The sequence below is a fragment of the Musa acuminata genome, chromosome BXJ1-8 (assembly GCF_036884655.1).
Source record: "Musa acuminata AAA Group cultivar baxijiao chromosome BXJ1-8, Cavendish_Baxijiao_AAA, whole genome shotgun sequence".
NCBI classification, from domain to species: Eukaryota; Viridiplantae; Streptophyta; class Magnoliopsida; order Zingiberales; family Musaceae; genus Musa; species Musa acuminata.
Window position 1 is genome coordinate 42893321 of NC_088334.1, and position 25174 is coordinate 42918494.

The 25174-nt window shown below is 37.0% G+C and overlaps 4 protein-coding genes across 12 annotated transcripts; all 4 read left to right on the plus strand.

The window, feature by feature from the left end:
• The first annotated feature begins 810 nt into the window (after positions 1-810).
• On the plus strand, positions 811-13287 carry LOC135584650 (aspartate--tRNA ligase, chloroplastic/mitochondrial-like). Of its 3 annotated transcripts, none has more exons than XM_065079832.1 (15): positions 811-1236; positions 1313-1456; positions 2742-2851; positions 4361-4472; positions 5414-5485; positions 5831-5922; positions 6266-6386; positions 6510-6632; positions 7797-8001; positions 8085-8272; positions 9066-9137; positions 9698-9796; positions 11703-11783; positions 12564-12621; positions 12893-13287. In XM_065079832.1, the coding sequence occupies exons 1-15, from the start codon at positions 844-846 to the stop codon at positions 13060-13062; spliced, it is 2040 nt and encodes a 679-aa protein (XP_064935904.1). In that variant the 5' UTR covers positions 811-843; the 3' UTR covers positions 13063-13287. The 3 variants fall into 3 exon arrangements, with proteins under 3 accessions (XP_064935904.1, XP_064935905.1, XP_064935906.1); XM_065079833.1 differs by having other exon boundaries at positions 7797-7992; XM_065079834.1 differs by lacking the exons at positions 12564-12621; positions 12893-13287 and adding an exon at positions 12279-12527.
• A 502-nt stretch (positions 13288-13789) lies between these two features.
• Positions 13790-15334, plus strand: LOC135587952 (uncharacterized). Its single transcript, XM_065079837.1, has 2 exons — positions 13790-14218; positions 14637-15334. Exons 1-2 carry the CDS (start codon positions 14177-14179, stop codon positions 15243-15245), a joined length of 651 nt encoding a protein of 216 aa, XP_064935909.1. The 5' UTR covers positions 13790-14176; the 3' UTR covers positions 15246-15334.
• A 237-nt stretch (positions 15335-15571) lies between these two features.
• Positions 15572-18603, plus strand: LOC135587950 (photosynthetic NDH subunit of lumenal location 1, chloroplastic-like). Of its 2 annotated transcripts, none has more exons than XM_065079835.1 (8): positions 15572-15725; positions 15817-15913; positions 16318-16401; positions 16553-16626; positions 16763-16885; positions 17057-17128; positions 17502-17598; positions 18341-18603. In XM_065079835.1, exons 1-8 carry the CDS (start codon positions 15684-15686, stop codon positions 18442-18444), a joined length of 693 nt encoding a protein of 230 aa, XP_064935907.1. In that variant the 5' UTR covers positions 15572-15683; the 3' UTR covers positions 18445-18603. The 2 variants fall into 2 exon arrangements, with proteins under 2 accessions (XP_064935907.1, XP_064935908.1); XM_065079836.1 differs by having other exon boundaries at positions 18310-18447.
• A 2651-nt stretch (positions 18604-21254) lies between these two features.
• On the plus strand, positions 21255-25101 carry LOC103995438 (uncharacterized). 6 transcript variants are annotated; one of them, XR_672520.3, is made up of 13 exons: positions 21255-21393; positions 21533-21645; positions 21868-21963; positions 22370-22454; positions 22597-22718; positions 22883-22907; positions 22998-23081; positions 23170-23199; positions 23310-23415; positions 23502-23566; positions 24427-24461; positions 24632-24666; positions 24836-24954. XR_672520.3 is itself a non-coding variant. In XM_065079840.1 (12 exons), exons 2-10 carry the CDS (start codon positions 21556-21558, stop codon positions 23563-23565), a joined length of 702 nt encoding a protein of 233 aa, XP_064935912.1. In that variant the 5' UTR covers positions 21255-21393; positions 21533-21555; the 3' UTR covers position 23566; positions 24427-24461; positions 24836-24952. The 6 variants fall into 6 exon arrangements, 4 of the variants coding, with proteins under 4 accessions (XP_064935912.1, XP_064935911.1, XP_009414306.1 ...); XM_065079840.1 differs by lacking the exon at positions 24632-24666 and having other exon boundaries at positions 24836-24952; XR_672519.3 differs by lacking the exon at positions 21255-21393 and having other exon boundaries at positions 21400-21645.
• The last annotated feature ends 73 nt before the right edge of the window (positions 25102-25174 follow it).

Sequence of the window (25174 nt, forward strand, 5' to 3'; positions counted from 1 at the left end):
TTCTTCGCAAACATACCCGACTTATCTCCATACCTTTGTTGATACTGATTGGACAGGAGACTTTGATGATATAATATTCATGTCAGGGTATATTGTCTTCCTTATAGCAAATACAATCAATTAGAGTTCTAAAAAGCAAAAGATTATCATACGTCCTAAATGATATTAGTGTGATGATTATAATAAGCAATAAAGCATAATAGTAGAGCAAAATAGTAACAACAAGAGAGTCATATCATTATAAGACAAGTTATGATCAATCGAATGGAATAAGAAAATAAAAATAAAATTAAAGATGGAGATGGTGGAGGAATCATCAATAACCAAGAGTTGAAGAGTAAAGATCATCCATGGTTAAAACATGGAGAAACCAAAGTTACTAAGAAAAAGATGAAATATCATAGGTGGATTCAACGATAAAAAGGATCGATGAAATTATTGATCGATGAACATAACCAAGAAGATAATCATATCATAGGATAATAAAAAATAAATATAATATTTATAAAATAAAAGGTGCTCCCACATAAAAAACCAAAATCTTTTTTTTAATAAATCATCCAACTAAAGTTAATAGATCTTCTATAGAACAACAAAAAGCAATAATGATACATGCTCCGATGATGATGATAATAATAATAATAAATAAAATAAAATAAATTTTAATAATAATAATAATAATAATTATGGAAGCTGCATATGGCTTCTCACTTTGGGCTCCGTAGAAGCCCAACTCAATCTTGGTTGTGATTATAAAAGGCCTCGGCCCACAGTAGGATTTTTAAGTAATTGATTGGCTTAACAGAAAGCGTCGCACCTGATTCTGTAACGCATCATCCATCCATGGCGGCCGCGATACTACGCGTCTCGCCCTTCCTCCTCTCCCCTCACGTCGCCCGCTTCGCTCGCTTCCGCTTCAAGCCCCGAACCTCATCCAGGCCAATCTCCGTTTCTCCTCTCCTATGCTCTTCCTCCTCCACGCCCTCGACTTCTACGTCCCCCCTTCAACCTCCTCCGGCTGCGGCGTCGGCGACCGCCGAAACCCTAGGTCCCGATTCCCTCTCGGAGCCTCGGGCCGCGTCCCCCCTTCAGTGGGTTCCGAGAACGGCCCTTTGTGGCGAGCTAGGGATCGAGGACGTGGGGAAACGAGTCCGGCTCTGCGGCTGGGTCGCCCTCCACCGGGCCCATGGCGGCCTCACCTTTCTCAACCTCAGGGACAGCTCTGGAATCGTTCAGGTATATTTATTTCCTTGTCGTGATAAAGATGTCGATGCTGCTTATTCTTGCGGACGCTTACGTTCTTCTTGGACAGGTCGCGACGCTTCCTGAAGATTATCCGGATGCGTATTCGATTGCGAATAAGTTGAGGCTTGAGTATGTGGTTGCCGTGGAAGGTTTGGTGCGGGCTCGACCGCAGGAATCTGTGAACAAGAAGATGAAGACTGGAGATATAGAGGCGAGAAGGACTCTGCTGGATTCACCTATAAATTGAACTTTTATGTATTTTCTGCTATCGTTTTATTTTGTTAACCTATAGTATAAAGCAATTTCCATAGCTCGGTTACTTCATATCCAGATCAGCTTCTGCTGATATCCATTGTATGCACTTGTTTTGGGCCCAGTTAGGAGCACGAAGATCTCCATGTCCTGAGAGGAATCACATAAGTGTTGGGTTCAATGTCATGTAGATCTATGAGAATAAAAGTTAAAAGGGCAAGTGTTATGCTGTTAGTATGGCTTACATATAAACATTCTGATTGCATGATTAATTTAGACAAAGTATACTTCCCGTTCGATATTTTGTGTGGTATGCAAAGTTTGGTATCTAGGTAGCTAAATTAGCAATAAGTCAACATGAAGACTTAGCCTCCACGTGGTATTTGCAATAATTAATTGCTTTCTGGAATCGGTCATCTTTCTTACCTGGAATAGAGCTTCATAGATTCATGACAATTTCTACCATATCCTGATACTATGGAAAATTATGACCATGGAAATTAGATTCTGCTTAATTATCCTGTTCGTGCTACGATCATATGCATTTAACTTAGCATCTAGCAACAAATGCTGTAGTTTCACAAGTTTGGTCAAGGAGACTTCTTTGGTTCATTAATTTTAGAATGATGGAGGAAATTGGAATGGCCTTCTTTTCCATTTATGAAACTGGAACGCTTTGGATTGCTATGTATAGAACTAGGTTTAGAGCTTAGGAACAGTGTTTTGTAACTAATTTACTTGAGGTATCTAACTTGTTGTGCATTTGCAAAAAGTGGATGGAATAGACTTACAATGATTGGTTAATTATGGAAAGTACAATAGAATGCCCTTTTTAATGTTTCATACATGTGATTAGAATCTTGATTGGATTTTATATGATTGACAATACATAGTGGTTTGGATAATAATTCACACCTTGGCATGTTGTTACATTTGATGTTGCAACACTGTTGACCATGTGGCCATCAATGTGATGGTGAGAATGATGTTTTTGTTCTTTTGTGCTAATATTCTTAGAATCCAAGATGTGTATCTTTGTGAGTTTTTTGTGTTTTGATTAAACCTATCTTGCTCCCATGTTTTTTCTGTTAGTAATAATTGCAACTAACAAGATTGTCTTGGTCCTACATGACAGTGTAAATTTTACACTGGTGAGGAATATGATTTTAGTAAGATGAATTTGCCATTGGACTAAAAAAAGTTGCAATGTGCTAACATAAAGTTATTTTGCTTTGGCGTAATAGGTTGTTGCGGAGCATGTCATTGTATTAAATTCTGTAAATCGTGCATTGCCTTTTCCAGTTACCACAGCAGACAGTGTAAAAGATGTCACCACCGAAGAAATTCGTTTAAGGTAGTTCATTTACTATTCGATTTTATAAAAACATGTCAGATCATTTTCATTAAAGTACTTGTTTCTGCATCATCATGTATAGTTTTCTTTGTTATTGCCAAGACATTAATCTCAACTTTCAGCTGATTGTGGTAACATAATTACAGTCTTTACTTGCTTCCTCACTTTGATGTGCAATGAGGAGACAAACAATTGTGGGACAATATAACTTTATCATGGATAATGCAGCAACAAGTTATAATGTTCTAATATTTAGGGTTGACTTCATAGCCTTTTGCTGTCAGAACTCTATTTAGGGAAATGTCGCTTGTCAAAATTTTCTCATATATGGTCACATGAAGAGTATCTTTTTATTTGTTTTTGGCTGCTCTACTTGATTGTAAGATAGATAACAAATGCTTATCTGGAGGCCATACTATGGCCTATCTGGAGGCCATACTACAGTATACAGATTGAATATAATAAGAAAGTTTTAGCAGAGTCTATCTTTGCGGCATAATCTCGATACTAGAAAATTAACATTGGAAAACATTAATGGCCACATCATAGTTTCTAGTTATGAAACACTATAAGACTTGAATTAACTGGTTGGGTTTTGGGTTATCATTTTTTTGGAGGTCCAAGCTGGTTCTCACATGAACCTTCCTCAAATCTTAAAAAGATGTTAGCCCGAAGCAGTTGTATTTTAAATTGCAACAATCAAGCTTCGGTTAGAATTGACTGGTTTACATGCCACCTAGCTGCAGAATGGCATGTGCTGCCTAGTACAGTTGGGAGCTCATGAAGTTCGTACAAATTCCTTGTCTGGTCATATTATCAGGATTAGTTTTTAGCTCTGTAAACAAATTCGTGATTCGACATGGCACCTTTAGACGTGGGATGAATTACCTTCAAATTAGACCGAAGCTATTTTTATGCTTTTGGGTTCATCAAGAAAGTAGGTGAGATCAATTTTTGGGATTCTTTTTTATGTATCAGAAGTTGCTTTGCTAATGTAAATAAGACATGCATCAGTGCTAACCTATGGCTATGATGGCAAGTTGATATTGCTTTTACTGCTAAATATATATTATGGTATGTTATTTGGTTTGTTGATCACAATAGGTTTAGTAGTAGTGGATGTATGCTTATTTCACCTTAGGATGTTCTTTCTGTTCATGATAGATCTTGCCACATGATTGTTAGTTTCACTTGGTACTTTGGTTTCCCTGCATGCATTTTAGTGCACACAAGTTACCAAAATATCCTTCAGTGCATATATGGAGACATTTGTTAAAATATCCTTCAGGTTACCGCATGAGGTCTTTATAAACATCAATTTTTTATATTTGGTGCCCTGGACATTGACATTACTCTTTGTTGATACTTGTACTGCTTTCTTGAGCAGGTCTGTAAGTATAGTTTCTTGTACTATAGTCCAAGGATTTTAGTACATGTAGTCTATCGCTATTGAATTTATAGATCATGTATGAGGATCTTCTAACACATACTATTGCAAACTTTTACTAGATTTCGGTTCCTTGATCTACGTCGGGCACAAATGCAGTTTAACCTGAGATTGCGGCATAAGGTTGTAAAGCTCATCCGGAGGTATCTGGAGGATGAACATGAATTTGTGGAGGTATCATATGTTGGAATTATATAACTATTGTTATTGGCTCTTTAATATCATTAACCAACTTTTTGGTACTTAAGTTTATAATGAATATTCAACTCATGAAAGGAAATTCACATGCTTTATGAGATCTAAGCAGTACACATGATTAATGATGTAAACAAAAACTAAGCTTCTTTAGTCAATACTGCCAGTATATTAAAGCTGGAGATTTAGGAAAGTGAAGAAATTCCCTAATTTCATTCTCCCTCTGTTCTTGTAAACCAAATAATTGACTTTTCTAAAATTGTTGATATAAACTAAGTGTAAAGGTGGTCTCTTTTGTCTAATTGGCTTAATTTAACATGAACTAGGAAAAAAATTAGTGTGATATTACAATCATTATAGAGAAAGATTTTGGGGACTATCATTTGAATAATATGTAGTGTGATTTTTTTAATACAAAAACAAGAAGGATTTTGAAAGTGAATAAACAAAAACATTCAAGATAAACATGTGTAACATTCCAGGTTAGCAGTTTTAGGTTTTTTTTCCTTTCGAAAAGGCTCCTGCAGCATTCGACAAATGCTCACCTTAGTAATGCCTATAAGCCTTTGTTGATACAAGTTTTAGAATTTTAGTACCAAACTACAAATAACCTTTGCACCTTGATATGCAGTTGATAACATTGTAGCCCTTTTTAGGAAGTTGTGGCCATGTAATTTCGCATTTATTGGAGTTTGATTGCATTTGGATATCTTTGTGCCATTATGACTGTAGCCTTTGAGCATCGGTTCTTGGTTATGGGGTTATCTCTTTTCCCCTTGTGTTTTTATGCAGGCTATGTCATTGGCATTACTTCTGTGCTTTATTTCAAATAAGAATATGCCATTGAAGTGCTTTCATTTTTTTTTTTTTTTTGTGTTGCTTATCTGTGGTTGATAGTTTTATTTTGGGTCTTAAGGTAGATTGAGACTCCAATATTATCTCGATCCACACCCGAAGGTGCTCGTGATTATCTTGTGCCATCACGTATTCAGGTAATTAAACTTCTTTATTCAATTCTTTTTCTTTGTGACTTCATTTGTATACCAAACTGTTGATTTTTTTCAGTTCTTTTAATTATTTTTTTGCATTGCTATTTATTTTTGCTTAATGCAATTGAATATTTTGCTTGATAATTGCAAAGATGTGCTGTCACTGATTCTTGGGATTGAGAAATTACATCTGTATATATGTGCTGTCCTTGTATGCATCTCTGTATATATGCCATTGATTATTTTTTTATACATTGTTTTAATAAGATGGTGATTTTTGGCAATATCCAAATACTTTCTTATTCTATATATTGACTTTTCTGATTTTCTATAATATGGTTTATGAAGACAGGAACTTTTTATGCTTTACCTCAAAGTCCACAATTGTTCAAGCAAATGCTAATGGTATCCGGTTTCGAGAAATATTACCAGATTGCAAGGTATCTTTCAGGAGCTAATCGAATATATATATATATATATATATATATATATATATATATATATATATCTTATCTTTATGAACATTTTACCTAGGATTTGCATATTGCAGTTGCGTCTGTTATGTGGCCTTTTGTCACTTGGACTCTATGTATGTTCTTTTTTTAATCTGTGTATGTAGGAAAATCTTAAAGCCTATTTAGTTTCAATTTTTGGAGTAAAAATTGCCTTCTTCCATTTCTAAGTTTCTAGTAGAAAATATATTACTCTTCTTGAACCACTAAACGGAATTGGTTGATAATTTTTGTTATTGTTTTCTTCTACCTAATAGTTCTGGTTTTTAAGGTGCTTTCGTGATGAAGATCTGAGAGCAGATAGGCAACCTGAGTTCACTCAGCTGGATATGGAATTGGCTTTTACACCTTTGGAGGACATGCTGAGACTTAATGAGGACTTAATAAGACATGTCTGTTTTTTGTTGCTTTTCTCCTTTTTTTTCTTAATATGTCTAATTAGCTAGATTCATGATGTTGTTTAAGTACTTTGCTTTATTTTCTTTGGAATCTGAATGTAAGCTATATTGTATCAGATCTTTCAAGAAATAGCTGGTATCCAACTTCCAAATCCATTCCCAAGGCTTACCTATGCTGAAGCAATGAGTCGATATGGGTCAGACAAGCCGGATCTTCGCTTTAGTCTGGAACTAAGAGATGTAAGTTTTTCTTGCTGAGATATGATGGGCTGCTTCTCTAGGTTCTTTTTTTTGGAGAGTAATTACTAACATTAGCCAATTAAAGGTGGGCAATCTACAATGTCTTAGCTGATCATCATGGAATTTATAACAAAATGGGTATGAATAAATATGCTTGGTAAATTAGATAACTTGATAATTTGTTGAGTATTCCATCCATTTATCATGTATACACCTACAAGCCTCATCACCTCAATTATGTTTAGCTATGATTGCTAATTTTATTGTTGTGGTTTTTGAATCATTATTCATGTAGTCGGATTATGCATTTATGTACAATTACCTGTCGAAATCATGGATGGCGCTATGATCTATATAATGCCAATATGATTCTCGTGCAGTAGGTGGAGTCAAAATCTGTGAACGTGACTTCTGGTGTCTGCAAATATTAGTACTTGTTTTTTGGCTCTAGAGATGAAAGAATCAATGAATGCCCTCAGGCTGCTTTCTGCGTTTTCTTCTGTCATTACTTCCCCTTAGTCTATCCTTAGAGTTAGCTGAAGTTTATGCCAGCAATGGTTCATTTAACAATTGTGGGAATGTTAACTGAATGATCATATTAAAGCAGAATTTAGAGCCTCCTTCGTCCTTCTGTCACGTAGTAGTAGGCTGAAAGAATTTTTTGCTTTGAAGATAATATGACCCAAAAGGACCTTAGGATTCTAATATTTTGTTACCTCTGCAAGTGATGTGAGTGATCCAATTGGACACTGTACTGTGCATGTATGTCATCTCTATGTCAAGAAACTTGTTAATTTATTTCAGTGAATTTTATGATATTATTGGTTGATCTGCCAGTTGGTAGATATGGGCTGTATGGCTCTTCACATACGTCAACTCTATGCTTTTGCAAGATATCTCTACGTAAACATTAAATTTTGTTGAATTAAATTGCTTAGAAGGTATATGTTTAGATAGCTTTTATATCATTAGTGCCCCGTCTATTAAAATATCTAGGATGGAGTGTTTCTCGCTAAATTTTGTTAGAGATGCATGTTAGCTACTGTAAAATACAAAACATACTGTTCGAGTCACTTTGTCTCCCTGTTATGGTAGTTACAGATCTATTAACGATCTTTATCAGTTCTCATAAGTCTGTTTTTTTTGATACGTTTGAAATTGCAGGTTAGCTCAGTTTTCTCAGGATGTAATTTCAAGGTTTTTACAGATGCATTAGAAAAGGGTGGCATCGTTAAAGCATTATGTGTGCCTTCAGGTGCACAAAAATTTTCAAATACAGCACTCAAGAAGGGTGCTATCTTTAGTGAAGCAATTAAAGCAGGAGCAAAGGGTTTACCTTTTGTCAAGGTTTTAGATAATGGTAGTGGATGTGAGCTTGTCTTTGTCTTCTGCTTCTGTAGTTATCTTGAAGCCTTTTATTTAAAGTCAATAAAAAGTTTCTGAAATGTGTAGGTGAGCTTGAAGGTGTTGCTGCTTTAACATCTAATCTAGAACCTGAAAATAGAGAAGAATTGCTGAGACTTTGCTCTGGGAAGGCAGATGATCTTATTTTGTTTGCAGTGGGTCATGATGCAATGGTTAACAAGACACTCGACCGGCTCAGATTATATGTGGCACATGAAATGCAGTTGATTAATTATGTGAGTGTTGAAACTATTTAAAAATTTTCCTCCATTGGTAATTTTTATGGCTTAGTTATGTATGCAAGTCTTCAAATATTATTACCTTATACCTTGAACATACTGCATAATTTATGAATTTGACTTTCAGTAATAACTTAATTAATTGAACAAGTTTCTTATACTCTTGAAGAATGCAACATCAGGTAGGATTTGTGGTAATGGGTATTCACCGTTCAGATGGTAGAATAACATTGCAATGCAATGGTTAAACAAAGTGATTATGCATAGAGAATTAGAGGAAGATCTAAGAAAACTTTGTTAGGATAACATGTGTCCAACACAAGTAATTGTGACCTTACAGCTTGTTATTATTGTTGTTCAGGGAGATGGTTGCAACTTATGAACTTGACCTTTAAATTATCTATGCTTTTTTGGGGTCTAATCAATTTATAAGTGAGATATTCTCGATAATACAAGACCAGTAATTACAAATTCAATCCTTTAAGTATTAAGTTTTACCCTTTCCCTTGCAAATATTTTCACACTTATGGTCAATGAAAACCAGAACAAAGACATGCTAGTCAACCGAAATGATGCTCAGTGATAACTTGCAGGCAGAATGTTAATAATCTCCTTTCCACTTTTTTTTTCATGCCTGATAATAGGGCTATTGTTGGAAAGAAAAATAATCTCTATTATTTATGTGGATGAAACACTTATCGATTTGTTAATGGTAGAAGCAATTTACAATTCTATATAAGTTATTTTATTTTAATAAATGCATGCTGACTTGTTGTTCTGGGTTTGTTAGACATCACATTCAATCCTGTGGGTGACAGACTTTCCAATGTTTGAGTGGAATGATTCAGAACAGAGATATGAGGTAACTTTCTTGTCTTTATTGTACTTTGAGAATTAAGACTGGACCTGATGGCTACGTTTAAATTCTCAGTCCTTGATACTTGATCAACAAATTTTCCAAACAGATTTAATTAGTATGGGCTGATTCCTTATACATAGGTTATTCCTGTTTAAAAACATTAATTTCTTTTAAGAACTTTGCCAACCATAAGAAGTATTGAAATTTATACATGTTTACCTTTTCTACCTTCTCTTCGGGAACATTTGCTGGAGACTCTTTTTAGTGACATCTATTTTGTTGTAACCATGCTTTCCAGTATGTGATAGTATCTTAATTGATTCTGGCACAATATGTTGTCACACATAAAGGAAATATAAGATTAAGATGAAAAAGTGGACAGGAGAGAAATAAAGGGTTACACTTAACAAGAGCATATTATGGTAACTTTGATTTTCAACATTTGAGTGTTCCAAGTTAATTTTGGCCAAACTGGGCTGAAATCTAACCTTGATTTGATCATATTTGAGCTGGGTTTAATGATTCCGATGATTTAAATGTTTTGGTGATTTTTATTTTTGTAGGCCCTCCATCATCCTTTCACTGCTCCAAATCCTGAAGACATGAATGATCTTCCCTTGGCCCGTGCTTTGGCTTATGACATGGTCTACAATGGTGTCGAGGTGCTTCTTAAATTCTTAGTTATAGTTGATCCTGACAATATAAAATTCTTATTAGCATTTGTTTCTCACTGGCAAGTAGTATACATCTAACACATCCTATGCTCATTTTCCTGCTCTTGTTTCTAGATATGTAGATTCAATATATATTTATGTGCAACATCGTGATGATCTGCTTCGTTAAGCTTTCCTCACATATTACATGCAGACTGTTGCTACTTATGAGCAAAAGTTTATCTTGCTTGGCTCAATGACTTCTCACAATCAAGTAGGGTTTCATGCAAGGACATATGAAACAGAAGGGAATTACACCTGCATCTATATGATATTTTTAATAGCTTGTAAACAGGCCATCTTTTTTGAACTTAGTGAAAAACTTGGATACTCTTTAAATACATGGCTCGTCTGTTAATATGTTAGAAGCACCACTAGTTGAGTATAAAGCAATTAGATTCCCTTGAGAGAAAAAAGGGGACCATAAGGCGAACAACAAGAAAAGCAAGGATTCAGAATAGCCAGCACTTGGTTTTGACATTTTCTTTTTTGTTTATGCCTTTGTTTGCTTCCCAGTTTGCAATTAAGCTTCTGGTATTATCCACAGGATATTCTTACATGCAATTACAATCTTGAATTATTTCGCTTCCGTGAAAAGTTGAAATCTAGCTTTGGATTTTGTCACCATCTACTAATCTAGTTGACTATGTGAGATGCACGGTCATCTTTTGACAGATGATGTGCTTTATTAGCTTTAGTTTCCTTAGGTATCAATATTTGCCTCTTTTCATAGTTTAATTTCACTAGATCACATAACAACAACAAGAATTTATAATATCTCAACTATCTGGGTTTGGCTGCTTTGATATTTTGATGCCCATCAAGAGTAACATCACCAGTCAAAGCAAGAGTAGTCATATCATTTTTTTTATGGATTCTGATAAACGTTTTTTAGGTCTCTCTTTGTCTCTTCTCAAATCGCATACATTTATGGGTTTCTTTTATCTTAGAAGTTTCCTTTGGACATGTCTAACACCATATTAAATGGTTTTTCCTTATTTCAACCTTCATCGGAGCTACATCCAGTTATTCATGAATCCTTTTTTTTTCCCATTCTCTTCTAGTGATTCCACATTATCAATCTCAATATCTTTTTAACACTTCTTTGTATATGTTGTTTCCCAATTGTCCAACATATAAGTTATATAGTAAAGGTGATTCCTTACAACAGTCCTATAAATTGTTTACTTTTAATATATAAGGCAGACAATAATTTAACATAACTCTTGATGCCTCTGGCTCCTGTAATCATTTCTGTTATAATTATTTGAACCATACCTTCATCAGTCTTTTCTTCTTGCTGAATAATAGATCCAAGACATGTAAAACTTTACTTCTAGGGACTTGATGTCTATACTTTCTACTTTTTAGATATTTCTAAAGATCTATTTTGTATATTCAGTCTTAGTCCTACTTAGTCTAAAACCTTTGGTTTCATACATTTGTCTCCACAACTCAAGATCACCCAACTGATTTTCTAAAGCTCCACAGTTAGACAGACCATTTTGAACATCGGAACGATCAGTGGAATCAAAGAACTTGTTATATAGGTGATGGGATATGAGGTATCGATGTGGCTCCATTTAGTTGGTGTTCTGGTTGAGGCCAAGAGCTGCTCCATTAGTTTCTTAACTAGCTTGTGCATTGTTGATTTTTACGTAGTATTTGTCAGTCAAATCATTTTTATTCAGGATGGATCCTTTTTAATTGATTACTTAACCTTTCATGTTAATGAATAAGCAAATGTGGATATTTGTCTCTGGATGACCATCGTAGAATCATTGCCGCTAGTTTTTGTTTCCTTGGTGTAAAAAGTTAAAAAGTTTGGGTTTTGATTTTTCTTTGTTATCCACAGATTGGTGGTGGGAGTTTGAGAATCTATAAGCGTGAAGTACAAGAAAAGATTTTGGAAATTGTTGGCATTTCTCATATGCAGGTGAGCTTTAACTTTCAATATTGAAGCAAAGGCTTTACTGTTTTTTTATTGTTCATGACTTTATAATCACTCTTTTGGTTGCATACTCACATGATAAGCATTTTTTAGGTATATGCTGCATTTTCAAGACCTATTGAATGATCAGCATGTTGACCAATAATAACATAGACATGTAAACAAAAATGATATGGATTGAACCAGGGTCAAATTGTATGCACCTCAGCTCCTTAAAACTCCCAAATTAATCTCATGAGTTCTAATTTCATTATTTTATGGATCAGAGATCAGATCCATGTCTGGAATGTAAAGAGTTGGACTCTGAATTAAGTGATTGACCTAATGTTTATTAACCTGAAAATGCACTTTAAAAGTTCAAAAGGGAAGAACCTCCATGAGAACAAATGCACTTTAAGGAGTTATATTGACCTGAAAATAAATGACTTCCTAGATCAAACTGCAAAGAACTTTAAAAGTTCAACCAGAAAATTTGTGCAGTTGTGGTCTTCGGAAAAGCTATGACGTCCCGGATCGAATTTGAGGGAGCCAAAAGCATCACGAGATGCCAACATAAATGACTTCCTAGATCAACTATGGGTAAGGTGTGATGATGTAGGCTAGAATGCTATTTTCTTCTGTCATGCATGCTTGGTTTCAGTAACTGGTTTATTGTCAAATTTTCTCCATTGAACTATTTTAATTGATAATCAGAAGACTATTGGGACTGTATGCTTGTTATGTTGGCGTGAATCTATCCTTTGTAATTGTCATTTGTTTATGCAGGCAGAAGAAAAATTTGGTTATTTATTGGAGTGTCTGGATATGGGTGCTCCTCCACATGGTATGTTAATCTTTCAAACTCACGGTATTGTATTATCCTAAACATGCAAGTTCAAATTTATTAGCTTTACCTTGCCATTCTGTTTAAATTACTTTTTTATACCAGTACAGAATTACCGAGAGAATCTGGAGAAAATTTGTTTTCTTACTAGAGAATCTGTTTAAATTACATTGTTTCTCTAACTGTTATTACTAGATAATCTGGAGGAATTGTTGTTGGTCCATATTGTGCATATTTGAGTTTGGATCGTCTGATGAACAACATCTTGCAGGTGGCATTGCTTATGGTTTGGATCGTCTCGTGATGCTTTTGGCTGGCTCAAATTCGATCCGGGACGTCATAGCTTTTCCGAAGACCACAACCGCTCAGTGTGCCCTCACTAAAGCACCATCTTCAGTCGATCCCCAGCAATTGAAGGACCTGTCATTAGCCATTCTGTAGAATATATTTATGATTTATTCACGTATAATTAATGTTTGCACTCAAACTTGCATGTCATTATTTCATTAGCCAGATCACATTCTTGAAGAGACCATTTATTGATAATGGGACGTGTCAGTCAAGGAGCAAATTCTCTTGCTTTTCTATTTGGAAACTGTCACTCTTTATGAACTATTATTACTCGGTTACCATTACTGGTGATGAATAAGAGTCCAACTTTTTTTTGTTTTTTGGTGCTTGAGATCAAAGATGTGTGTTTTTTAAATATTCTTGATAATGGTCATTGCAATACTGTATTGCTGGAGCTATGGCTGAGATTATGTACAATGCATGTTTCAGATGCTTTCAAAAGAAACTATCTCGAGAACATCTAAAGTCAATGTGGTTTCTATTTGGGTGATTTCTTGAAGTAAAACATAAAAAAAAAAGTGTGTTTGGTAGTAGCCTTTTCTTCCCACCACAGTTTCTGCATTTGTTCTTGAAAGATACGAGGCTTTATACAAAGCAAGTTCATAGATACATGGTGTCAGAGCAATACTTTCCTACTTCATCCCTCACCATTTAATATCGGAATATAACACCATTTAATATCGGAATATATCTCATTTGTCGTGATCCAGTCAGATGAAATACTGTATCCACTAATTCGATAGCCATGAACTAACTGGCTCAAAAATGGTTAGTCTCAAATTGATAATAGTTGAGGGACCATCCAATCCTATCCTATAAATCGGCTCAATTAGAAATTTAGATCGTCTTTTAATATAGGAATCAATGAAGTTGAGGGATCCTATCATGTCTTCTTTTGCAGTGAATCAAGAGCGAACACTATCTTGCTAAAAGCACTCCAAAACTCTTGTAAAGAAATACCTCATCAACGTGATGTTGGCCGTACTTACAGCCTTCACCGGCGGAAGTTTCTTTCTTTGATTATTTTTCCCCTATATGAACCGCATCCATATATGGCAAGTTTCCTTGAGAAGACCGCAGCTAAAAAAGATAATTCCTTCCATCTTTTCCTTCCCCTGTAACGTTTCTGCCATTATATGCACAATCACGCAACAAGACACCGACATGGTCGTCTCGCACAAACACAGACAGATCGGAGATTGCTATGGACGACGGAGGCTTGGCTTCTCTTTGGGGCTACGATGAGGTCCGACACTGTTCATCTTTCTCTTCCGGTTGTGGTGGCTTTTTTGTTTCCGTATTTTTAATCTCTTCTGACATGGGAATGTCTACGGGACTTCCTTGTAAGGTGTTAATAAATTGCAAGCTTAGTCTTCGTGGAGCTCTCCCCCTTCGAACTGTTTTCTCCATGGTTTGGTTCATACGAAAATATACCTATCAATAATCTCCTCCTATAATTTCTCCTTCGACCTCGATTCTAACACCCGAACCGTGGCTTCCAAAGTCATGCTTAAAGAGGTCTTGCTCGCTGATTACAAGTCATGTGCAGGAAAGCCTACATACTAAAGAGATCAGCGAATTCGTATGCTTGTCTGCAGTGACTCGTAAAATGTCTGAAGACAACATTCATCTTGTCTCACGTATACCGAATCTTTTGCCAACAGAGCAACGAGGAGCTGAAGCATAAGCTCATCTGTGCCGCCGCCGAACGAGAGGAACTACGGATCAGTACCCGCAACGACCTGCACAAGGCCAACGAAACCATCGGGCGCTTGATGGACCTCCTCGAGGAGAGAACCCATGAAAGAGACGAGGCAAGAAGGAAGCTGCAGCTGCTGCTAAACCTGATGATACAACCCACCACGGTCCAGATCCCTATTCTTCCTCTGCATCTGCCACTGGATATTCCACGGATGGGTCAATCAAGAGGCTCATCTCCCGCCGACACCGTCGATTCTCCACAGCTCTCCAGCATCGACATGGGTGATCCCTGCGATGGCATGGGCATCTCACGACAGCTTAAGTATTCAGCGTACGAGGCCATGTCTTCTGCTACGGTTGACAGGCTTGCCATGAAGAGACCTCTCCCGGAGAGAGGAAGGTTTCAGGAAGCTGTTCTCGGAGCAGGTCCATTGCTTCTGAATCTTATATTTCCGGGGCCATTCCCACAATCTCAGGTTGCTTCGGCATCGGTCACAGCTCATGATTCTCCAGGGCCATTGGAATACAATCCAGAAGGCCTGATTCCTTGTCCTCTCAGCTGTACAAGATAATGAAAACACCGATGGAGGTCGACTCGTGTAGCTCGAACACAACTATGATCTTGCCCTGTTCAAGCGAATACAACCAGTAAGATTGCGGAGGTTTGAGGATTAGCAACCGCTGTGTTTGGTTAACATGTCATCATTAGTCAGCATCGCCAACGGAGTAGAAATTAAATATATTTTTAGGTAAATAAGAAATTAAGAAATTCATTAAGAAAATTGGTTAAATAATCTTAACTCATTTCATTTATAATACAAAATTCCTAATTAATTGTTTTTTAAAATATAAATTTAACTATAGTTTGGGATAAGGCCAGAGGGTGACGTGGCACCGCTGCAGTCACCCGCCACGTTGCCTTGGAAGCCCATCTCTCGTGAGCTATCCGATGGAGGACTCTTCTGCTTCCGCGCCCTTCTCTTCGAGCCTTTGCTCTCGTCGCTACCGCAATGGCAGCATCACATGGCTGGCTCACTTCTCTGCCCAACCAAGTGCGCCACCGCCATCTCGTAGCTTCCCCTTCTCTGACCTGACAGCTTTGAAGCCTGCTAACTCGTGCGTTCTCTTTGCTGCTTCCCGTAGTTGGCTGTCGCAAGCTCTGTCGTCAACCATCGATCCGCTGCGGCTGCTTCGTTCGTCGTCAGGGCGAGCTCGACGGATGCATCACTTACGGAGAAGGGTATGTGAGAGGGTTTAGTGTTTAGGTGGTAAGTACTGTCGAAGAGAGTTCTATGAATCGGAGGATGCCTATTTCTCTGTTTGCTGCTGTGCTAATTTAATTCCATGGAATAATGGACTCTATATTGCTTCACTGAATGAAGTTTGCTTTCCTAGCTTTACATTCTCTGTTTACTGTAGTACGTGTAATCTTTTGCTCCTCTCTCCAAAGGATTGGAAGACGATGATGAACATATGTTGCAATGTGATCAGATTGTGTCAAACCATGTCAATGATTAGGAATGCATCATAAGTTGCTTTTGTTGTACTTCATTGATTTCTATTAGATCCAACAATTCCTGAGAATTATTCAACCATCATTATATTTCTGCATCTCAAACATCGTTCTCTTGATTTCTCCATCAGATTGTTTAAGGAGAAGGCAAGTTTTAGTTGGACTCAGTTCCTTGACCGCTGCTTTGTCCTGGGCAAATTTTGCAACTGCTGAAGGTATCATCATTTGGTTCTTTCAATCTCACTTGTGTTTTCCTGTTTCTTGATACTGCTGTTCCTGTACACTATTCCTACTAAAAGAATAATCTAATACAACAGGCAGAATCTCTCCCTGTCGATTCTGATTTCTCATTACTGACATGTGCAGATGTACCAGAGAATTTTCGAGCTTTCGTGGATTTTACAGATGGATATGCATACTATTATCCTTCCGATTGGAGAGTATGTCACCATGTCGATCTGCAATGTTCAAACATTTAAGTTATCGGAACAAAGAATAATGTATATGATCTCTGACTTTCACATGGTAGAAGAATACCATCTGATCATCTATTAATTTGCCTTCATGTGATAACAGGATTTTGATTACATGGGCCATGATTCAGCATTTAAAGATCGATTTGCAGCATTGCAACATGTCAGAGTCAGTTTCATTCCTACCGAAAAGAAAGATATTCGTGATTTGGGATCCATGGAGGAGGTAATGTTAGTCGGAAAGCTGCATTCAATCCAATTGCAGTCTGCATTTTTCATATGATCATGCAGAAGTAGACTGTGATTGGTAAAAGTATAATCAGCAAAATTATCCTTTCTCAATAGCTTATACGCATTCCAACTTATGTTTTTCGCTAATGTTTCATACGCTTAGCAGGTCATTTTCAACTTGGTAAAAAATATTTATGCTGCACCAAATCAGATTCCGAGCATATATGAGATGCAGGAGGTGTGTAGTTTCTCTGTTTAACCTTGGTTTACAGTGTATGCCTTTTGTATTGATGTCAACACTTAGTTGTCTTCCTGTTTGCTTGTTTCTTTGCATCTTCAAGTGAATCACAATCGGAAAAACAAATAGAAGCATTTTCTTGGTAAACAACACAAATTGTTGCTTCTTTATGTAGCGGTCTGAGAATACTACTTAATGCGCAACATATGCAAGTGCTTATCTAAAGATCTTCATGTGGCAAAATTCAATAATGTGTTTCTAGGTCAGAATCAATGCGGTGAACTGATTCCTAAGATAGTGAATAAGTACTGACTGATGTATGTAATCCTTTGCTTCTCCATATACTGACAGTTCTTTGTATGATTCTGTGCAGCGAACTGTCGATGGAAAGAACTATTGGACATTCGAATACGAACTTGAATCCCCAAGCTTTTCCCGTACTGCCTTTGCGACAATAGCAATTGGCAATGGTACCATTCCTACCGTTTCATTTCATGTATGCCATGGTTTTAGATCTTCCAAATGTATCCTAAGACTTGCTGTTTCATTCTCATTAAACCATACATCTTATGTTCATTGTTGCATGGATAAGGATCCTAATACTGTGAATTTGGAAAGATCATCACATAGCTGCAGTTTAACGTAAAATCAACCACAATTGAGAAACAGGAATTAGTGCTTCACGCTGATTGTGACATATTGATTTGCTTTAGAATTTAGTGCTGCTGCAAATGCTGAAGTGTGATTGAGGCATTACATTCTGCAAAATAAAAACACAACAAATTTACTGAAACAGCAAAATTTCAGTTACAGATACAAAAAATTATCCAGAGTGAAATTAGAGGCACAGGAAGAGAAAGAAGCTTTTCTTAACTTGTAATTTCAATATTATGAAGGCACGATGATTGAGAGATCATGTCGTCGGAAGTTGATATATGCATTGCTGGAACAAAGTGACCCTTCAGTTTCTTTCTGGAGACTAAGACAGTCAAATGATCTAGAACTCGGAAACTTTGTTTCAGATATCAAAGTGATGCTGTGATTTGGATCAATCCGAAATACTTTATAACTTTTCACTATATGTTTCCTAAAATAACTCATAAACAAAAATAACGATAATATGCACCTTGTTTCATCATTGAGCTATGCACAAGGTAAAATCTCTAGTTGTATTTCTGCAGAGCATAACTACTGTTCTTGATTTCTTGGAAGGGCGGTACTACACATTAGTTGTTGGTGCAAATGAGAGGCGGTGGACTAGACTTCGGAACAAGCTCAAGGTGGTAGCAGACTCTTTCAAGATTCTTGACATATGAAACTAGAAGTGCTTGCCTGCCGAACCATGAGTCCAATGGTTGTTCAAATTGCTACAAATTTCCTTTCATCTTGTGATTATTTTTCACTCTTCAGAGCAACATATATGGACTTTTTATCCAATTTCTTTCCTATTTGAGATTAGAGTGTCAGTTTCTTTAGCAGTCTCACTCTCATGGTCTCAGCTTTCCAATTAACACATAGTTATGCCCTTTCAAGAAACAAAATGAATCAATATCTTCATTTTTTTCTGTTGTCATTTGAGGAAGTACAAATGAATCCTGACGTATCAGCCCTGTTGATTTTTGTCATCAATCAAGTGAAGTTAGAAATGAAATGCTGCGAGTGTGCCGACAATGTTGTTTCAGAAAGCAAGACGTAAATTCTTGTTTCCGCAGCCACAAATACTCTTCTATGATTTCATTTTGTTTGAGAGTGAGTCTCTCAAACTCACTCAATTTGCCCCACTGGGTTATGTTGCCATAGCATAGCCTCATTCAGAAAAGCATTGGAAGCAGTAGTTTTTAGCTCAATGAGATCTTTCTTGTCAGATCATAAACCAATACCATAGAGAAGTTAATGTAGATATATCTCTCATATGAAAAATTCAGTTGATTAACAAAGGAGTTATTAGGGGATTGGTACAAATTAGTTGACCTACAAAGTTGAGATTTTACTTACATGATTGATCATAACACCAGACAAAAATATGATAACACTATTGGCCAATCTTTTCCAGCGAGAGCTAGAAAGGATTATGTGCATTCCAAGTGAAATTTAAGCATGCTAAATGCAAAGCAGTCCATGTAGAATAATCCATTCATATCTTAAAATTCAATACCATCATATATTGTATTCCTAACAATATATCTATTTAATTTTACAAGAAAATAATCATCTGATATGCAGTAGATAATTTATTCAGTTGGAGAAAAATCAAAGAACAACTCTGCATGCGATTAAGAACATTGCGGCACAGAGAAATTCTTACTGCATCTTTCATGCATGCTAAGCAATTAACCAAAAATAAATGAGTTAATAATAATAATAATAATAATAATAATAATAATAATAATAATAATAATAATAATAATAATAATAATAATAATACATTGAACTTTTTTTTACTATCGACATATCAAACTCTCTAATATGATTGTCTCCGGCTCGAATTCTTGATTTGACTCGGTAGGATGATTAGAAAAAGAGGAGTTTGGATTGGAAAGCATCTCATCTTATTTTTTTAAAAGAAATAATTTCGCACAACAGGTGGATATATTTTTTATATGGCTGCATTTTGGATCTCGTAAACACAGTAGTATTAAGGTTAATTTTAAAGGACAGTGGTTCCTGTTGGTGAACAAATGTGTCGTGGTTGGTGAGTCAGCACGGCCTGGTCCACAGGTCGATGTCGGGAGTTCTTTATCGGTTGAGCTAGATGCCGAGGTAAGTCAGGCCTTCGCGACGGGGTGTTGGTCAGCGTTTCTCGGTTCGGGCACCATCTGCATCGAGCTGCATCTCTCCGTTCCTGGGCTAGGTGACAGCTCGCCCTCGTTCATTGGATGGCAATTACCGGGTCGAGGTGCTCGTGGCTCGGGGGTGGCTGCTTGCCTGCAAAAAAGGCCTTCGTAGAGTGATTCCCGACTTTGGCCCCTCTAACGAGCGAGTCAGTTGTGGGTTGAAATTATTTTTTCTGCCTTCCCCCTGATCGGATGCTGGCTAGAGACTTTTATACTATTGTACGAGGGTCAGTTGCATGCAGGTTCGGTGTGGACGCAGATCATCGAGGGATGGGACGACACTTCTGATTGGCCGACGTCTCGGGACGTGCAGAGCGACATCAGACGGCACCGCCTTGAGCTCTCAGGACGGGACATGTTGAATAGCGTTTCGGTACAGATTCTGACTTGGCGTGTGGTATCGGCTGTGACGTATCTTGGGCTCAAATACGCCTTATCAATTCCAAAATCCAACCTATCCTTTTCAGATGAAGACTATGCCAACAAATAGAACAGAAACTTTCTTGGATTTAGATTAACTGAAACTATTAGACATCCACGTCGGAAACCACTGCTGATCGACCTTCTCTTTCAAGGCTGTACAATTTGATCTGCACTACCACAACTCTGGTTTGACATGACGAATGTAGGTTTGATTAAGGCTTTACTGTCAAACAATTCTACTCTATGTGGCACATGTGGGGCCTTGTGGGATCCAAGTGGGTGCCACATAGGATAGTATCAGACCAAGTTAAGATAATTTATACTCAAATTATTCATCTATATATGTATATATATATTTTTCTATTTATTTCTTTCCAAAATAAATAACTCCTTTCAGGAGATGTGATATCGTAGATACATGTATCTAACGAAAATTACTTTTATGAAATAAGAAAAAATGGAATCAGGTGTGCTTCTCCTCATCTGTTTTTATCTTTGCTATGGTCACAATAAGACTTCTCCTCACATAATTAATTATTTTTATTGTATTTTTTAATATTCGTGCTCACATGTAATTGTTGCGGTCGGGAAACGCGCTTTGAATCGACCAAATTCTCTCTTAGCAAGGAAGCCGAACTCGATGACTTGGCCGACGTCGCGAAACGCGCTTTGGTGGAGCAAATCCTTTCCCCTCGCAAGAAGACGAAGCTAAAACACTTGGCTGAAGATCGGGAAACGCGATTTGGTGGAGCAAATTCTTTCCCCCGGAATAAGACTAGGTCCGGAAACGCGCTTTGGTCGAGTACATCCTTCCCCTTTGCAACAAAGACGAAGAAAGCCAAAAGAGTTCGGGAAACGCGCTTTGGTTGAGCAAACCCCCCTTCCCTTTGGAAGAAGACGAAACGCAAAGACTTGGGTCTGCCCAATCTCTCTCTCTCTCGTGTTCAGAGTCGTTCATTTGAAGTATTTGAAGCTTTCAACACGGGATCGAGGCATCTTCCGCGTCCGGTATCACCCTCAACGTTCCCTTCGCCACCCTTTTCCTTGTCCTCTTCCCTTCTTCTTTCTCTCTCTCTAAGCCGGCGATCTCTCCATCTCTCTTCTCCTCGGATCCCGAGAACTTATTGCCTTGGGCTAAACTCTGTAGGCGAAGGCAAAGAAGAAGGAAAGATGCCTAATTGGGAGCTCAAGAACTGCTGCGACCACGACCAGGTCGCCTTCATCGTCACCATCGGCGTCTTCACCTTCGTCATCCTCGCCGTGAGTTCGTTCTTCGCGACCATGTTTTCCTTTTGCTTCTCCCTAGTCCTTCGAAAAGCAATTCCTTTTCTCCCCGTTAAAAGTAGGAATCGAGTAAAGTTTGTAGCTTCGGTGGTATATTCCGTGGTTTGACGAGCATTCGTCTTGAGTCTGGGCTTGGCCGGTCCATGCTGGTTTGCTGCCCTCTGATCTCTTGCTGTCTCTGCTTTTGGTGTCTTGTAGCTGTGGAGGACGGTGCTGCTCACACCTTTCAAGCTCATCACGGTGTTCCTACACGAGACGAGTCATGCCCTCGCCTGCAAGTTAACATGCGGTGATGTAAGCAATTCTGATACGAAGATGAAACAAATGTTTCTAAGCATAACAGACGGCTTGTAAATGCATATGAAGTTTTATTCTTATTAAGTTAGACCTATGTTAACTTTTGGCTATTCTTGACTAAAAATTGTAACATTTAACTTGGGAGTGTTTCAATGGATGATTAATCATGGCTGTTCAGCTTCAAGACCTGCTACCAAAATCAAAACACAATTTCTATTGTTTTTTTCGGTATTCTTCGACTGTTTAATACTATATCGAACACCAGTTTTAATGCATAAGATTAGGTTGTTGTTATTCATGATTGATGATTGATTAAGAAGCTACTAAGGTTGTATTATGGTTTAACAAAAATCTGATGTCTACTGGAGGAGTGAAGTATTCACAATTAATATGTTTCCCGCAGGTTGAGGGCATACAAGTGCATGCAAACGAGGGTGGAGTCACACAAACTCGTGGTGGCATCTATTGGATCATTTTGCCAGCTGGATGTAATGAGATTTTTCTTCCTTTGAACTGATCAGTTGCAACCCGATCATTTGAACCAATGATTTAAATCTAATAACTCAGACATGCTTCAATATCGTAGTTGGTTCTTATGGCCTTGTTGATTGTTGTCTTCTCTCATCGCAGATCTTGGCTCATCATTTTGGGGAATGGTCTTCATTCTTGCATCTACGAATCTTATTACGACAAGAATTGCAGCTGGTTGCTTTCTACTTGCATTGGTTGTCGTGCTATTTGTTGCCAAAAATGTAAGCAATTTATATTACTTAACGAAGAATTTTCAAAATTTTCTCGACTTGTATCATCTAGTTGTTTTATTATAAGATTTAGATCAAAACGTACATTACAATTTTTGAAACCAACAATTTTCTTGTATGCTTATATTCCTATTCTGTGTTTGTGGATCATGCAGTGGTTGCTTCGAGGACTCTGTATAGGTGTGCGCTAATAATCTGCTTGTTTGCAAGTAATCACAAGTTGAATGGTAGATCTGAATAAAATTTGCTTAAAGCTCTTTTCTTCTGTAGGTTTCATTATATTTATTGCCATTATTTGGCTTCTGCAAGAAACTACAAAAGTCCATATTCTTCGATATGTCATTCTGTTTATCGGTATGAAAACATCTACCTCAATATATCTGTTTCATATCTGCTAAGAGCTACATAGAAAATGATTGCCCATGATTCTGTGTAAATGCAGGTGTCATGAACAGCTTATTTTCAGTCTATGGTAAGATTGATTTTGGACATCATTGTATTACGAGAAAGCAAAGTAACCAACACACATAAATATAATCATTGTGTTGCAATATCTACTATCTGAGGTATTCTCTGCTACAGATATCTATGATGATTTAATATCTCGAAGAGTTCACTCAAGTGATGCCGAGAAATTTGCTGAAATCTGTCCTTGCCCTTGCAATGGTGTTGCATGGGGGGTTATTTGGTGAGATTTGATATCCATTTTCTTTTCCAGTCGTGCATATTTTCTTGGTTCACTAAATCGATGATTATTCTTGGGTTTGCTTCCAGGGGATTAATATCATTTACATTTCTTTGCGGATCCATTTACCTTGGTCTGGTTATTCTGTCTTGAGGTATATCTTATCATTTAATTGCATTTTTCTCTCCTTTCATCATTTGGTTTAATTAGATTCTCTAAATATATTAGTGTTGACTCATGAATAACTTTTGCAATTATGCTTAGACTACTAACCAGTACTTTGCAAAAGAAAACCTTGCATCCAGGTGAAAAATGAAAGGTGCATGTTCTATAAGATACTTGTTGGTGTTTCACACATAACTGATCTATCCGTGAACTTCAAAATTCTTAGGCACAGAAATTAAATATGTACTCTCTTGCTTAGCCTGCAGAAGAACTTATTTTCTATCTTGGTTTGCTCTGCAATAGAATAATATAGGCATAAGAAAGAGGTGAAATGTCTTTCTTCAGAGTTTCATGTGCTATCTGCTGGGTGATCCAGCACGGACACTTTTCGTGTTTAGTATTTGTCTGTATGTGCGGGGAGCTGGTCAGAGCTGACATGTAAGTTGAATCATACTGCATCAATCTATGAATTCAACATTGTCTCAGCAACATCCCTCTCCAGTAGTACAATGAAGTTTCCACATTTTTACCAGTATTTGGCCACAGCAATATCCCTCTTTCTGTATGGTATTCTTAACGAAATAAAGACTATTCTACTCTGGGATACTGCTACTAGTCTTAATCACCTGGTTTTGAAGCATCATGATCTGCAATTTCTTGGTTTTCTTCATGAATCCATTTTAACATAATTAATCACCAGTAAGATAGACACTAGTAGTGAACGAAGATTGCTTTTATTATTTTCTTCTTTTTTCTGTTGAAACTGTTGAACAGACAATTGATTTGTCTTGATCACTACTGATAACAGTTGGTTTTGTATGCTGATTTTTCGTTTTCCAAATCGTGCAGGTTTTGTGGATTTGTGAAGATTCTGATTTGCTCAGGTTGGATTGAACACACTGTTCTTACCAGATTGAAGATTGCTTTTATTTTTCATTTTTTCTTTTAGTTCCTTTTTCAGTTGAAGCTGTCGATCTGACAATTGATTTTTCTTGATCAACTACGGATAAAAGTTGGTTTTGTATGCTGATCTTTAGTATTCCTATTTGTGCAGATTTCCTGGATTCATGTAGATTCTGATTTGCTTAGGTTGGATCAAACACATTGTTCTTATCAGATTGAAGATTGCTTTTATGTTTCACTTTTTCTTCTAGTTCTTTCTTCAGTTGAAGCTGTTGAACCGACAATTCATTTGTCTTGATCAACTGCCGATAAAAGTTGGTTTTGTATGCTGATCTTTTATTTCCAACTTGTGCAGGTTTCATCAATTCATGTCGATTGAACACATTGTTCTTATCAGATTGCCATCAAATTGGAAACAGCCTTAGATTCTTGTGGCATCATCTTTTCTGGAGCTTCAGAGTCCCAGCTGCTCTGATGCATGTCCATGTTGTTGCATTGAGAAACTTGCTGATGAGTTTCTTGACAACATAGATGTTTCATTTGTGCAACACAGCAACTCATTGTTTTCAACCTCTGTACCAACATTTAACTAATCTTTCATTTGTTATATTTTTTTGGGCACTTCTTCATGTCAGTTTTGGTGTTGGATTTGACAGATTGGTGACAAATAGATATGCAAAAGATCATCTCACAT

What these genes read in the sequence shown, in the direction of transcription:
- LOC135584650 (XM_065079832.1), top strand. Translation starts at nt 844, where the DNA reads ATGGCGGCCGCGATACTACGCGTCTCGCCCTTCCTCCTCTCCCCTCAC. An exon ending in ACCGAAGAAATTCGTTTAAG is followed by an intron (nt 2,852 to 4,360) that starts GTAGTTCATTTA and finishes AACTTTTACTAG; the next exon opens with ATTTCGGTTCCTTGATCTAC. An exon ending in TGGTCTACAATGGTGTCGAG is followed by an intron (nt 9,797 to 11,702) that starts GTGCTTCTTAAA and finishes TGTTATCCACAG; the next exon opens with ATTGGTGGTGGGAGTTTGAG.
- LOC103995438 (XM_065079839.1), top strand. Translation starts at nt 21,556, where the DNA reads ATGCCTAATTGGGAGCTCAAGAACTGCTGCGACCACGACCAGGTCGCC. An exon ending in TGCTATTTGTTGCCAAAAAT is followed by an intron (nt 22,719 to 22,882) that starts GTAAGCAATTTA and finishes TGGATCATGCAG; the next exon opens with TGGTTGCTTCGAGGACTCTG. An exon ending in ATATGTCATTCTGTTTATCG is followed by an intron (nt 23,082 to 23,169) that starts GTATGAAAACAT and finishes GTGTAAATGCAG; the next exon opens with GTGTCATGAACAGCTTATTT.
- LOC135587952 (XM_065079837.1), top strand. Translation starts at nt 14,177, where the DNA reads ATGGACGACGGAGGCTTGGCTTCTCTTTGGGGCTACGATGAG. An exon ending in CTCTTTGGGGCTACGATGAG is followed by an intron (nt 14,219 to 14,636) that starts GTCCGACACTGT and finishes TTTTGCCAACAG; the next exon opens with AGCAACGAGGAGCTGAAGCA.
- LOC135587950 (XM_065079835.1), top strand. Translation starts at nt 15,684, where the DNA reads ATGGCAGCATCACATGGCTGGCTCACTTCTCTGCCCAACCAA. An exon ending in ATTATCCTTCCGATTGGAGA is followed by an intron (nt 16,627 to 16,762) that starts GTATGTCACCAT and finishes ATGTGATAACAG; the next exon opens with GATTTTGATTACATGGGCCA. An exon ending in GACAATAGCAATTGGCAATG is followed by an intron (nt 17,599 to 18,340) that starts GTACCATTCCTA and finishes ATTTCTTGGAAG; the next exon opens with GGCGGTACTACACATTAGTT.